Consider the following 12,944-nt stretch of genomic DNA (forward strand, 5'->3'; position numbering starts at 1 on the left):
CATCATTGAAATAATTTTGCATTCCACCACCATAGTGATTGGAAAAAAATGTTTGCACCTAATTTTTTTTATTATTAAATTAGACCACGAGGACATGATGAAATTTCTGGATCACATTGTCAGCGTGCGTATCTACATAGGAAGTGGTCGTCAAGACATAAAAATAAAAATATTTGTTTGGCACCTAAAACTATTTTCTGATTCATCAAGACCTGCCATTTGTAAGAGTAACTGAATAATGCTAATCAATATCTAAAGGAACTTCCCAAGCCACATTTTTTTTAGAATTTATTAACTTCCCAAACGACAAATAACGGCACACAGAAATATTACAGGAAAAAGGAAAAGAAATGACAAATGTCCGCACTCAACTATATTTTCTTTCAGAATTTCCAAACTTTTCATTCAATCGCATAATATACACTGGGGGTTTATGACTACTACTTCGAGAAACCAAAAAAAAAAACTGATCCAAGTCGCTAATCAACTTACGTATTGTAAAACAAAAAAATAAAAGGAGGAGGGGAGAGGGAAGCTTATTCTTCTCTTCTGTATACAATGATATATATATAGAACAAACAGTCAAAGAATTTAGAAATCACTCATATGTATACAATGATGCAATGAACAAACGGGAGAGTAAAACTTTTCTCAGGCCCCATACACGCTCTCGTCGCTGTAGGCAATGTACAAGAAGAAATCCTCTTCATGATGCTCCTGTACAAAGAGAAAAATATGCACATGAGTAATATAATAAAATCAAAAACAACAGTACAGCATGAAATGTTTTCTCAGAAAACGAAGCAGTAGTGGTATAACACCCATTACTACTTTCGAAATCAGTTCAGGTGACTGAGAAGTAAATATTAGTGATTAGACTAGTGTTTCCCAAAGCGGGCAATATCGCCACTGGGGGGGGGGGGGCAATGGAATGATTCAGGGGGTGGAGGAAGTAGAAACTACGGGTTTAGGATCCTAAGTTGGGGAGCAATGAGAAACAAAAATTGAAGATGGGAGAGGCGATGGAGCAAAAAATTTTATATCCCCCTCCACATCAAAGTGAACGAGTGGTGGCAACTCAGTATCACACAACAATAATGGTATATATATCTCAAATCACTCAATTCACAACCAAAGGGTCATTCGGCATCAACTAAATAAAACAAATTCTGTTGACAAGATTGTTTCTTGCACAATTAATGGATGTGTTTTCGACTTGCACAATGTTGCTCAGTAGTTTACACATTTTTATCATTTCACAGATTCAATAGATTTTGGTAAAAAAACGAGCAAACTCAAAACTTTAATACGAAAAGTAAAGTTGAAAGCACAATGATATTTATGTTGGCACAACATCTATTATTATTGGGAATCAGCAATTAGGGTGTAGAATTCAAAAGGTTTTATACAAAAAATGATTCTTCTGTTTTTTAATCGGGGGGACACCCTAGTGCCACATTTTAATGCATTGAAAATACTTAAAGCAGTTATATATCCGAGTTCGACACTCCATATTTTTCTGTACATTTTTCCATGTGCAAAACCTAGAAATAGAACAGCTTACTTCATTGTATCTAGGGATTAAGTCTATATTTATCTCAAAGACCTTCTGCATATATACAAGGTCAGTTATACTTCAATACCACTGACGTTGATGTACAGAAAGAACAAAATTTAAATTTTGTGATTTAAATCAACAAATTACAAAAAAAAAAATCAAGTGATTTATTAAATAGTGATTTTCATCATGATTTAAATTGGTATACCATGCTAAATATACCACTGGCAGCTTAAGAGCTCTGGAACTTTCCCATAGGACACCTAAGTGATATGAAATAGCGCCACAGGTCTTTTGAGAGTCCATTATAATTATGCCATGGGTCACTTAAGTAATCTATAAATGTGCCTTGGGCCTGTTAAGTGATTTGCGAATTTGCAGTGTCTGGGAATGTATCACTTGTTTTCTTTTTGCAGAATTAGGTTTGAGGTTGCGGTCCGCATCAAATGATTTCAAGGGACATATTTGACCCGCTAGCACAAGTTGAGCATGTATGTGTTAGATGAGTTTTGTGATGAGAAAAACTGGTGTTTCTTTTACGTGAAGGCCAAATCCTTCATCTCATTTCATTAATAAAATGAACAAATCCTTCATCTCATTTCATTAATAAAATGAACAAATCCTTCATCTCATTGTATTAACATACTTCTCAAGATTAAACAGGGAAAAAAGAATACCCGATTCTGTGCATTTCCTTGAAATGTACTCAAGAGCAGCAATTAAATTAGAGATGGCTGGCAGTATGCAAAAAATGCTGTGTGGATGAACAGAGCAGCAATCTGGCAATAGAAAGAGTGCTAATCACAGGAGCAATCATAGTTGAATGCATTATGGGTAAGGCTAAGTGTCTCTGGTCATGGGAAAATTGCAGAGATGGACATATGGGTCAGTCTCTGCAATATTCCCATGCCCATCCATCTTGGAAGTAGTACAAGCTTACAGTACAGTAGTACAGGATCCATGATGAATCCATCTTGGAAGTAGTACAGGCAATGGAATTTTCCCATGGCACTGCATCTCAAGGGTCTGTCATGAGTACATCGTAAAAGAATCCCTGCTGAGGTAAACAGTGTGGGGGTTTAGTGGGGTCAGCATAGGCTACTTCCATGATTACAGAGGGTAGATGGGCCACAATGCAACAAGTAAATTCAACACCACCTCCTCCTTCACCAAACCAGATCATAGTCTGCCGCTATCTCTCAATGAAAAGATCTAAGCAGGTGGTTGAAGATCTGAGCCATGCTGGAAGCATGCATGCAGTGTGAACCTAATGTGAAGTTTGTTTCCGTGTGTAATTCTCATCATAGTGCTATGATGAGATGCATCATCTGCCATGAAATTTTCAAACCTATTTTTTGCCTATTTTCAAACTTCTGTTGTGAAAATGCCTTTGAGATTTTTCTGCAATAAATGACTATTTTGATATTGCTTTATGTTTATTCGTGAATTTTAAGAGGCCATTTTCTGTGGAATTAGAATTGTTTTGAGAACTTCAAAAAAAAAAAAATTTCTTTCTAAAACCCCTTCAACCCTTAGTGTTAATTCTCATCAGAAAGTCTTCCTTCTCCCATTTAGACACAAATAGGAATTAAGTGCCTGAGATAGGAAAATCATCTCAGCTACACGTAGCTTTCAGATAGCAATCAAAATCACCGTCTAATTTGCATCAAGAATTCGAGTTCTAGACAAAAGCAACCCATGTACAGTATAAGAAAAGCGGAGAATAAATTAGTGAGTGACTTAACATGTGTTTCATAGCTGACCGGTGACTATTCTAATGGCCCATTGGTTGACATCATTAGCTACAACAGGGCAGGATGGGAGCTGACAGGACTATAGCACTGGAGGCTCCCCCCCCCCCAAGTTATTTTGATTACATTTTTTTACACCATAGATAAACTGCAAACAATCATGGCAAGTTATTTCAGATGTGCAAAAATCATGTCCAGAATATGAGAGATTTTCAGAAAAAATGTGTCATTATGGAAATGTTTCTTTTAAATAATTCCATTCGGAAATGTTGTGATTTTGATATAATTATTCTTTGATTTTATCTAGCGCTATTTTTTGCATGTTAGCTAACTACATATCACGTATTCAATTGAATCGAACTTCGACTTAACCTTGAGGGACCACAAACACTTTTTCTTTGGCCCGATAATGTCAAATCATCTTGACTAAAATAATGCAGTTATTATCTATTATTGAAACCATAACTTGAGTGAGTGCTGTTAGAATTTTAGACAATTTTCAGACTTTTAGTAATGTAGCTTTCAGTTACTTTTTCTTTTTACCATTAATTATAAATGCCTTTTTTTAGTGCCTCTGTCTGCCCATTTTGACCATTTTTAATGCCTAAACTTCCAGGCTCTAATGATGAGCATAAGATCAAAGTTCACAAACCAAGAAATTCTGAAGCAGATTAAATCAGGTGATCTTTCCTCCTCACCACAGATCAAAGCTGTAGCACAAGTCCGGTCACCCCAGAAATGTTGGAAAGCGGCTGACATACGGAATAATAACATGTTCAAGTCTATTGTTCTATGACAAATATATGACATCCATACTTTTATGGGCATCTTTTCTCAGCTACCTCGTTGGGCATTTTGCCTGCTGTAGCGTTGTATTTGTATCAGTTTCTGGTTGTTTTCTTTCAAAGTAAATTTCTATCTCTGACTTCTGCCACAGATTACATCTCTGCTTTCCTACAAGTAAGCAGTTGCACCATTGTACCAAAAAATATGACTACTTAACCATACATGCACCTCATACACATTCCTTTACATAATTGCTAATGTGTGAATGCTTGCACATGCATGGCCCTAAGCTAATCTTATCAGATTTTTCTGTTTTCGTGTTCTTACTGGTGTTGCCATCTGTCTTCCATATTTTTGAGTAAAGATGGTAGACACTTGAATTTTTTTTCTCATGTCATGTATAATGTTGAAGGTGCCAGAAAAGACTGCACTGACCCTAAAATTGAACCACAATCGAAAATGTGATGTTCGTCAAAACACGTCTTGGCACAGAGAATAACACTGAGTAGAAGCTAACAGTTATGGTCACCCGTCCCAAAGCAGAATGTTTCGCATTGTTCTGTAATGAGCCCTCAACTGACTGGAAATGTTCTGCAGTAAGAATGCTGAGGTGCAAGTATATTCCAGGCGGAGGCACATGCAATCTTGAATGCGGCCATCTGGGCGTCGCAACGAAGCTCCCGGTGGTTATACATTCAGATAGCACTTCTTGCCTTCAAGCTATCTGCGATCCCCGCACAACACATCATGATATTCATAGGATTCGACAGCTACTTTGCTCCCATCATTCGATTCATATAATATGAGTTAAAGCTCACACAGGAATTACAGGTAATGAGATGGCTGATCGTCTGGCCAAGGATGCCACTATTTCGACCACAGAGGAACAACACTTACTGCCACGCAGCCACGTCAAATACCAATTAAAGAGTGAGCTGTTGAGAAAGTGGCAAGCACAGTGGGATCGTAACGTTAAGAAGGACGCATATAGAATTCAAAGGCATGTTCGCTGGCATCCTTTCATTTGGTCACGCAAAAAGATTATTATGGTTACAGAGCATGGTCCGTTATGTATATTTAGTCCGTATATTTATAATATATTTAGTCCGTATATTTATAATATATTTAGTCCGTATATTTAGAATGTTTTAAAAAGTCCAACAACGACAAGTGTCTTTGTGGTCAAGTAGGGACATTACAGCATTATCTGTGTTCCTGCCCGCACCCTAAACAGTTCCATTTCGACCACATTCCGGATAATGGAAAGCTTTGCTGGAAGTGACGCATACTTCAGAGCCCAATGAACTTCGGCCGACTTCGCCAGCTGATCCAATTCCTGGACAAAAATCTTCATCATATCCATACCAAATGGGTTGGCACGAAGCGTAAACGAGGTGCTGATGACTACTATGTACCAACTAGGTGCTTTCGCCCGGACCCTACTAGAATATACGATCTGCGGCCTCGTCGCTGAAACCCATCTACTGAGAGCTAAGCGACGTTGCGCCTATCAACATTTCGTACTGACGAATATCTAATCAACTTGTAAATTAAGATTTTAATCCAGAGACAATTATCGGTGCGATTTTACGTACCGACGGACTCTTCAAGAATGCACCTCAACAAAGCTATGACCACAGTGTCAAGGGACACTGTTTAGAGGCATGGATGCCAGAATGTTCATCTTCGGATGGAATCAAGAACTTTCAGAAGATTATGATGTAGATTTTACTGTTGATTTTTAATTTCTCCCTCCGTATATTATGATGCGTCCATTGACGAACATTGATTATATGTGAATTTATATGTGCAATCTATATCTAATATTTTTATTTATTATTCTGAAGATATTTAATAAAATTTCCAGACACACCCATTCTCCAGGAACGCTTCGATATCTCAATGAATTGGGAAGCGGGGTGTGTTTGGTTTTCAAAGGTCAAAGTAAGAATGCTCATGATAGTGTTTTCAACATTTTTCTTAAAATTCTTCCAGATTGTACTGGAGTAACACTGATTGTTCTGTGACATACGTCACCAATTTTCACATATTCTACTTTGGAAGGGGGTTCCTGTATGGTTGAAAAAATTCAATGAAGGTTTAATCAAGGAGTCCTAGGTCAAGTGCTCTCTCATGTAAAACATTGGTGAACCAATACCTGTTATAGATGTAATCGAAGATATCAACATTTAAAACACGTTTGACTTCGGGAGTGAATTCAACAAACTCATTTCAAATTTGAGAACTTGATACCCAGAGCATATTTGTAAACAAATATAACCCATAAGGGGTCATGCAAGTATTATGTCAGCATCAATAGGCGGAGGGGGTTTCGGGTTTGCTGACAGGGGTGGGGAGGTTTGAATGATGTTTATGTCATCAACCATCATTTATAGAAATATGAAATATTTAAAATATTCATACTGGGTGTGCCAAAAATGAGAAAAACCTTTCTCTAGTTTGTGGTCACCTGAATTAATATCCACCCTATTGATAAACCCTCTACAGAGCCACTTTAGTGATTTCTAAATGTTCTGTGGATCCTTCAAATTTTGTGGAAATATGTCTGGGCCAATTAAGTGCTTTGGAACTGTGCTCTGCATTACTCAAGTGATCCATAATTATGCCGCGGATCACTTAAGTAATCTGGGAATATGCTGCGGGTAACTTGAGTAATGTAGAACTGCACTGGGGCCCGCTTAAGTGCTGTAAATCTATGCCACATGTGACTCAAGGGACAAATGTACCAAAAGCCACTTAAGTGTTCTGGAACTGAGTTGTGGGTCACTTAAGTGGTCTATGAATGTGCCATGGGTCTACTTGAATGCTCTGAAAGTGTACCACAGGATGCTTAAAGCTCTAGAGTTGTGCCTTGGGAGTCACTTCAACTTAAGCAATCTCTAAATGTGCCACTTAGTTCATTTTTATAAAATTAGGTTTGAGGTGGCAAGCCACATCAGATAATTCTGAGGGCCACATTTGGTCCACCAGCCATGGGCTGGCCAAAGGCATTTTCCTCTGAAAATTTTAATGTTTTAAAATATTTTTTGCATCAAAAAAATAAATTTTTGATTGTCTGGGGGTGGGTCTCTGATCCAAATGTACGTTAGGAACTAGTTGGCATAACTGACAAAATGTTTCTGACAAGGGTGGGGGTCAAAAATGACCAAAAATCTGCTGCCGTAATACTTGAATGGCCCAACATGTTCATAAGCAAATACAACCCAATATAAACACATAGCAAAAAATATTGAAATTAAAATGCATGTTGAAAATCATACCTGGTATAGCGATCCCATTGTTGCACTGGTGGGTGGGATGCTGTTGTTCACAAAGAAGAAAAGAGCATCTTCGGGCCTTAAGTGAATCCTCTTCCGAATCAGGAAATAGAACTGTCCAACCGTCAGATCAGAAGGAACCAGGTACTTCTTCTTGTCCAGGTCACCGATCCTTGCTTTTGGAGCTTTCTCCACAATCACCTTGGACAAAATTGGTAAAAAAAAAGTCAGACTTGCATCAAGAGCGATTTCTTTTTAACAAATGTCAAAAGGAAAGAAAATTAAAAGTGTATTGAAAATATTTGAAACAATTTTAATTATGTTATAGGGAGGTTTTTGAGGGATCAAAATTCTGAATAAACATAAAAGCGATTTTTGAAAAAAAATGTAGGGATTTTTTCCCCTTTGCAAAAATTGTGCCGATCAGTAGGGTAGGTTAAATTATCTGTCATTACTACTCGGATATTGAATCACGTCAACACCATGGAAGGGGGAATTTGAGGGCTGCCCTTCCTGAAATATGAGCAAATGACTACTACTAAACCACATATGCACCTCATCCACATCAGGGCCAGCCACCAACAATGTCAAGGCTCATTTGGGAGCTCACCACCCAATGGTTACCCTTTGAGAACCTTGTTTGTGGGAGGGCAAGAGCTGCACCATACACCCACCTGTTGTGAGGCAGCAACCTGAAAATCGTGCCGATTAGGCAACTGCCCACTAGGTGGCTGAACTTTGAAGGTTGGGGCACAACTGGCCAAAAGTCGCAAGGCAGCTGTGTTAACTATGAGTTTTACAACAACGAACAACGCTCATGGGTTTCGGGTTCCAGGAGATTTGGGAAGGGGGAAAAAAAGAATCACTCACACTTTTGGCACAACTCAATTGGTAATAAATTGTTATGGCAATAGACCAGAGCGGTGGTCAGTTTGAATGAATGAATGCCTTCCCGCCTATACAGCATATGACCCCCAAAGCAGAATGTGTCATAATCTGTGACGTGCGTCGCAGAACAATTAGCGCGTTACTACAGAACAATTTGGAAGAAATTTGAGAAAAAGTGCACACAAAAAAACGCTATATTACATGCATGGGGATTTTTACCGCAGAACATTTCCAGTCAGCTGAGGGCTCGTCGCAAAACAGTGCTAAACATTCTGCTTTGGGGCATATGACAATGTTGACATAGTATAGGTAGCCTATTCATTAGGTCTAATAATTGATAGAGAGCTTAGCGAGACAAAATTTTTTGAAAAGGGCTCAAATAGTTTCAGCCAGGACTGCAACTAGATGCCATGTCGACTAGGGCATACATTTTGGTGTCCCTTGTTATGTTGAAGGTGAAGTTAAAGGGTAAATTCTGCATCAGTGAAAGGGATGCCAGACCCACCTGCACACAGTTATGGCCCTGGCCTCCGCTACCAGGTTCTGGCGCTAATGCAATTAAGTACTGTTATAAGAGTACATCATACACACGTTTTTCATTGCAATGCATGACAATGGTTATATATAAGTGTCAAATTCTTGTCAAATAAGGTTCAATGTGCTCAAACCTCAGATTTTTGAATAGAAAGGTGATATTTTACAATATAATCAATTGTTTGTACACACTACAATGCATATATACAGTAATAAACAAATACCTCAGCAGAAGCGTATTTTTGGTTTTGGCATCCATGGGCTATACAAATTTTGCCGCTATTCTCCCACTACAGTCTAATTTTATTGACTCAAATTTGCACCCTACGAGTTAACCTCTTGGCCCACACCCCAGTAATTCAGTCTCTAGATCCCTCACATGCTCAAAAAAAAAACATGTTCTAGGCCACTCTTCTGGTCGCTCACTGTCTTGGTCTCCCGTTCTCAAGGTCACTCGGTTGGTTATCCACACACTTTCACAACATTTTTTATCACTCACTAATCTGGCCCCTTGATCTCTAGGTCACCACACATGCTCCTCCACTCCCTGGGTCACTATTTTTGGTCACTCACTGACCTAATTCCTTGCTCTCTAGGTCTCTTTTGGTCCCCTCACTGACATGGTACCATCTTGCATTGTAGGCGATTCTTTTGCCACTGCGGTGGTCTGCTGAAGTTGGTTGAGATGGGTGGTGCATACCTATCCCTTTCTGTGCAAGAGGTTATGTCAGAGTGAATTTGTAGGATAAGTACAACATGGAAAATAGCAATAATGTGGAAGTGAGCAGGAATTACACACGTTCACTAGCTGAGGGATGTACCTAGACAAGAAACGTATTGAGCTACTGAAAGAGGCAAAAAACATCTAGAGTGGAAAAAATAAGTTGCAAATATTATGATTCATCAACACTTGAGAGTAAATAATGGTTGACATTTTCTTGATTAGATGTAAAAGTGTTGAAAAAAAAAATTGATTCTGTAAGTACAGTGATACTTTGGATAACAAACATCTTGGCTTACGAAATTTCCGGCTAACAAAGATTTTTTTGCGATTTTTCTACTTTGGCAAACGAATACAGATTCTCAGTAAATGAACCTTTTCGATGATATGAATGCACGCACTAACATAAAATATCCACGTCATGAACTGGATTTTTGCACCAATCATGATCAGAATTACTGTCACTAGGGCACGATTAACTCATGTCTACCTCAGAATCTTTTTTCTGATGTGCCTAGACTTCTCTTTCTGAAATTCTTTGAACCATTTCATATAAAATGAAAGATTCGGCCAGAATAGAAAATGCATTAAAAAAAAAGGTAGCCTATGTTTTCAGAGCATGTGTTCTTTCGGCGCCAGACTCTTTAGTATCAAGCTGGACAGTCTGGAAGACTGTATTTTCAATCTGCATGTATCACAAAACACACACAATGAAGTGAGTGGACTTATTTTGGATAGATTATAATTTGTCTATGATGGTCTGGGTTATGGGGGTCCCAGGTTTCACAGGCATAGGAGAGAGCAGGGAGGATATGGATATATGGCTGGTAGCACAGACGACGGACATAACGGGTAGAGTTTTTCAAGTTATGATGAGGGAAAAAGAGCTTTTGGAGACATTTATTTAAAATATAATCAACATGAAGATTCCAGCGAAGATCGAAAGAGATTATAATGCTTAGGTATTTATAATGGGAACCTCAGAGATGAGTGAATGTGAAATAAGATCTTCAGCATCTCTTATCTTCCTGTATATTCTCACTTATACAATTTTGAAGCTGTTAATTTTAGCCTTCAATCAGTTTTTGTCTTTCACAGCATTCCTTGGCGTTTAAAGAAAGTTATCTTTAAATTTTGGGCAGAACCTGAAATGAATCAAACAATTTTCCATAGAAACCTATGGGAAATCATGTTTTGGCTATCGAACATTATTCCACAATGAATCATCGTTAGCCAAGGTATCACTAATATTAAAATACAATATAGCATCATTACATCTGATTGTCTTGGTATGATGGCAATAAAACTCTTTCAGTTGACAGTTTTTTTATATTTATTTAAATAACAAATTGCAGATAAAATTCATTATCAATTAAAGGCAATTTTATTTTTAATTGCAATGAATTTTAAAAAAATGTATATTTGGCCAAAACATTAGCAGAATATCCAATATTCGGCTATTCTGCCAAATCACTATTCATCCCATCCCGACCTACAAGCGGTACAAATACTCTAACAACAAATCAGCGCAACTTCATCGGTAGTAAAACGCCCGCGATGATAGACCAGACTCTTTCAGTTGCTTACTGACATGGTCACTTGCTCTCTCGATTACTCTTTTGATCATTCCCGCACTCTGACATTCTTTTTGGTCCTTCACTGACCTAGTATTTTGATCTCCGGGCAGTGCCGTTTTAAGGCAAGGGCCCGGGAGCCTCAAGCGAAGAGGAGCCTCACAAAAATAAGATCTGGTTGAAATTTTCGAGAAGTTGTTTGGTAGGGCCTCAGAAAAAAACCAATTGGCCCGGGGGCCCATGATACTCTTAAGACGGCCCTGTCTCCAGGTCACTCTCACGATCAGACATTCTTTAGGTCAACTCTTTTCGGCAGTCGCTCTCACTCTGTCACTCACAGACAGGTTCTTTGCCCTCTCAGCCACTCTTTTCATCACACACGCGCTTGCAAACTCCTGTATGTCACTCGTTTGATCGCTCACTGAACATGTATCTCACTGTTTAGGCAGAGGCAGACTTATGGTTTTACTCCTTGTGGTGGGCAATAAAACTCCCCCTCCCCCCCCCCCCCGAAGCTTCTCCACACATTCTAATATTCTCATTTCCCAAATTCGTCCACCGCCCCTATAAATACGCACCTGCTCCTCAGTGATGTTAGAGGCTGGTGTTTTGTTTACGCTACGCAATAGGCTCAATGCCCATATAGAGGCGAGTCTCGTGACCTTCATCATTTACATAAGCTTCAGAAATAGGCGTATTTGGATCGAACATTGATTGAATTACTGAAATCAGGGTACATAATGGTACGGATCGGGATTGAATTAGTGGGAATTTGATACTCACGGGTACACGGTCTGGGTACTTCTTCCTAATCTTTTCGCCCTCAGCTCGCCTCTTCTCGAAAGGGTGCTCTTCCTTGTACAAAAATTTCATCCTCGCAGTGTGTAGTAACAATATCTCTCGCCCTCGCACCAACGAATATTTAACAACAAAATTTGAGGCGCCCTTTTTTTTTTATTCCCTTCGCGTTCGAAACGAAATCGACCTTTCAAATTATGGACGAAAACCCAGCGAGAGAAGAAGAACCAATTCGACGCAAACACTAGAATGATTCAATCTCGCGAGGACTGGACTAACCGAACCAATCAGGGACCGGATCGTAGTAAGACGCGCGCACGCGATGTTTTCCGTAAAAGTAAGCGAATGACGTAACGTTTTGTATCGCTGGCTGAATCATACTCGCTGTTGATTCGCTGATATTATCGTTTAGGATCTGTTAGCGTCAGTGTGGGAATGAAACCAAAAAAGAAAAGAAAGAAAGGAAAAAAAAGGGCGATGTCACACAATGGGCAGGAAACACGAGCTGCTGATGATGCAATTCAATGACTGGACGTTAAAATATAAATGTTATTAAGAAAAATACACGAATGGTCTAACAAATAGCATTTATATGAGATATTAATTTGTTTTTATCCAACAAAAACAAAGATTGATAAGTTTTTTTTTAATTATTGATATGTTGAGGATTTGAGTTTTTGAACCACGTGACTTCTTTTCTCCTGAAAAGACTGTGCGAGCATTTGAATGACCATATTTTTCCGAAAAATATACGGGACATTGGCAACTGTCGTAAAAAAAATTATCAAATATTGCAAAAATTATCAATTATAGAATAGAATTGTGAATTTGCAACTGAAATATTTCACTTAGTGTGACTGAGCGAGAGAGATGTTTATTAAAAATGCACTTCGCGGAAAAGAGATGTAAATGGTATGTCGATGAACTCCACAGAAGAAAAATGTGTAAAGTGAAAGATAATTCTAGAAGTCTCATCCAAATAGTTTCAAGCAAAACTAAAAACAAACCGCATATCTGTGCATAAGTTTTACGATTTCCTACTCAATTACGTGCTGC

At 38.5% G+C, this 12,944-nt stretch overlaps 1 protein-coding gene across 1 annotated transcript; it reads right to left on the reverse strand.

The window, feature by feature from the left end:
* Positions 1-358: 358 nt before the first annotated feature.
* LOC149077878 (gamma-aminobutyric acid receptor-associated protein) lies at positions 359-12,271 on the reverse strand. Its single transcript, XM_089241482.1, has 3 exons — positions 11,874-12,271; positions 7,377-7,574; positions 359-717 (listed from the first exon to the last, which is right to left on the reverse strand). Exons 1-3 carry the CDS (start codon positions 11,961-11,963, stop codon positions 652-654), a joined length of 354 nt encoding a protein of 117 aa, XP_089097608.1. The 5' UTR covers positions 11,964-12,271; the 3' UTR covers positions 359-651.
* Between the last annotated feature and the right edge of the window lie 673 nt (positions 12,272-12,944).

This window comes from Pholcus phalangioides, unplaced genomic scaffold, assembly GCF_987345545.1.
Source record: "Pholcus phalangioides strain wild (caught in Gottingen) unplaced genomic scaffold, Ppha-v1.0 ptg000014l_1, whole genome shotgun sequence".
NCBI lineage: Eukaryota > Metazoa > Arthropoda > Arachnida > Araneae > Pholcidae > Pholcus > Pholcus phalangioides.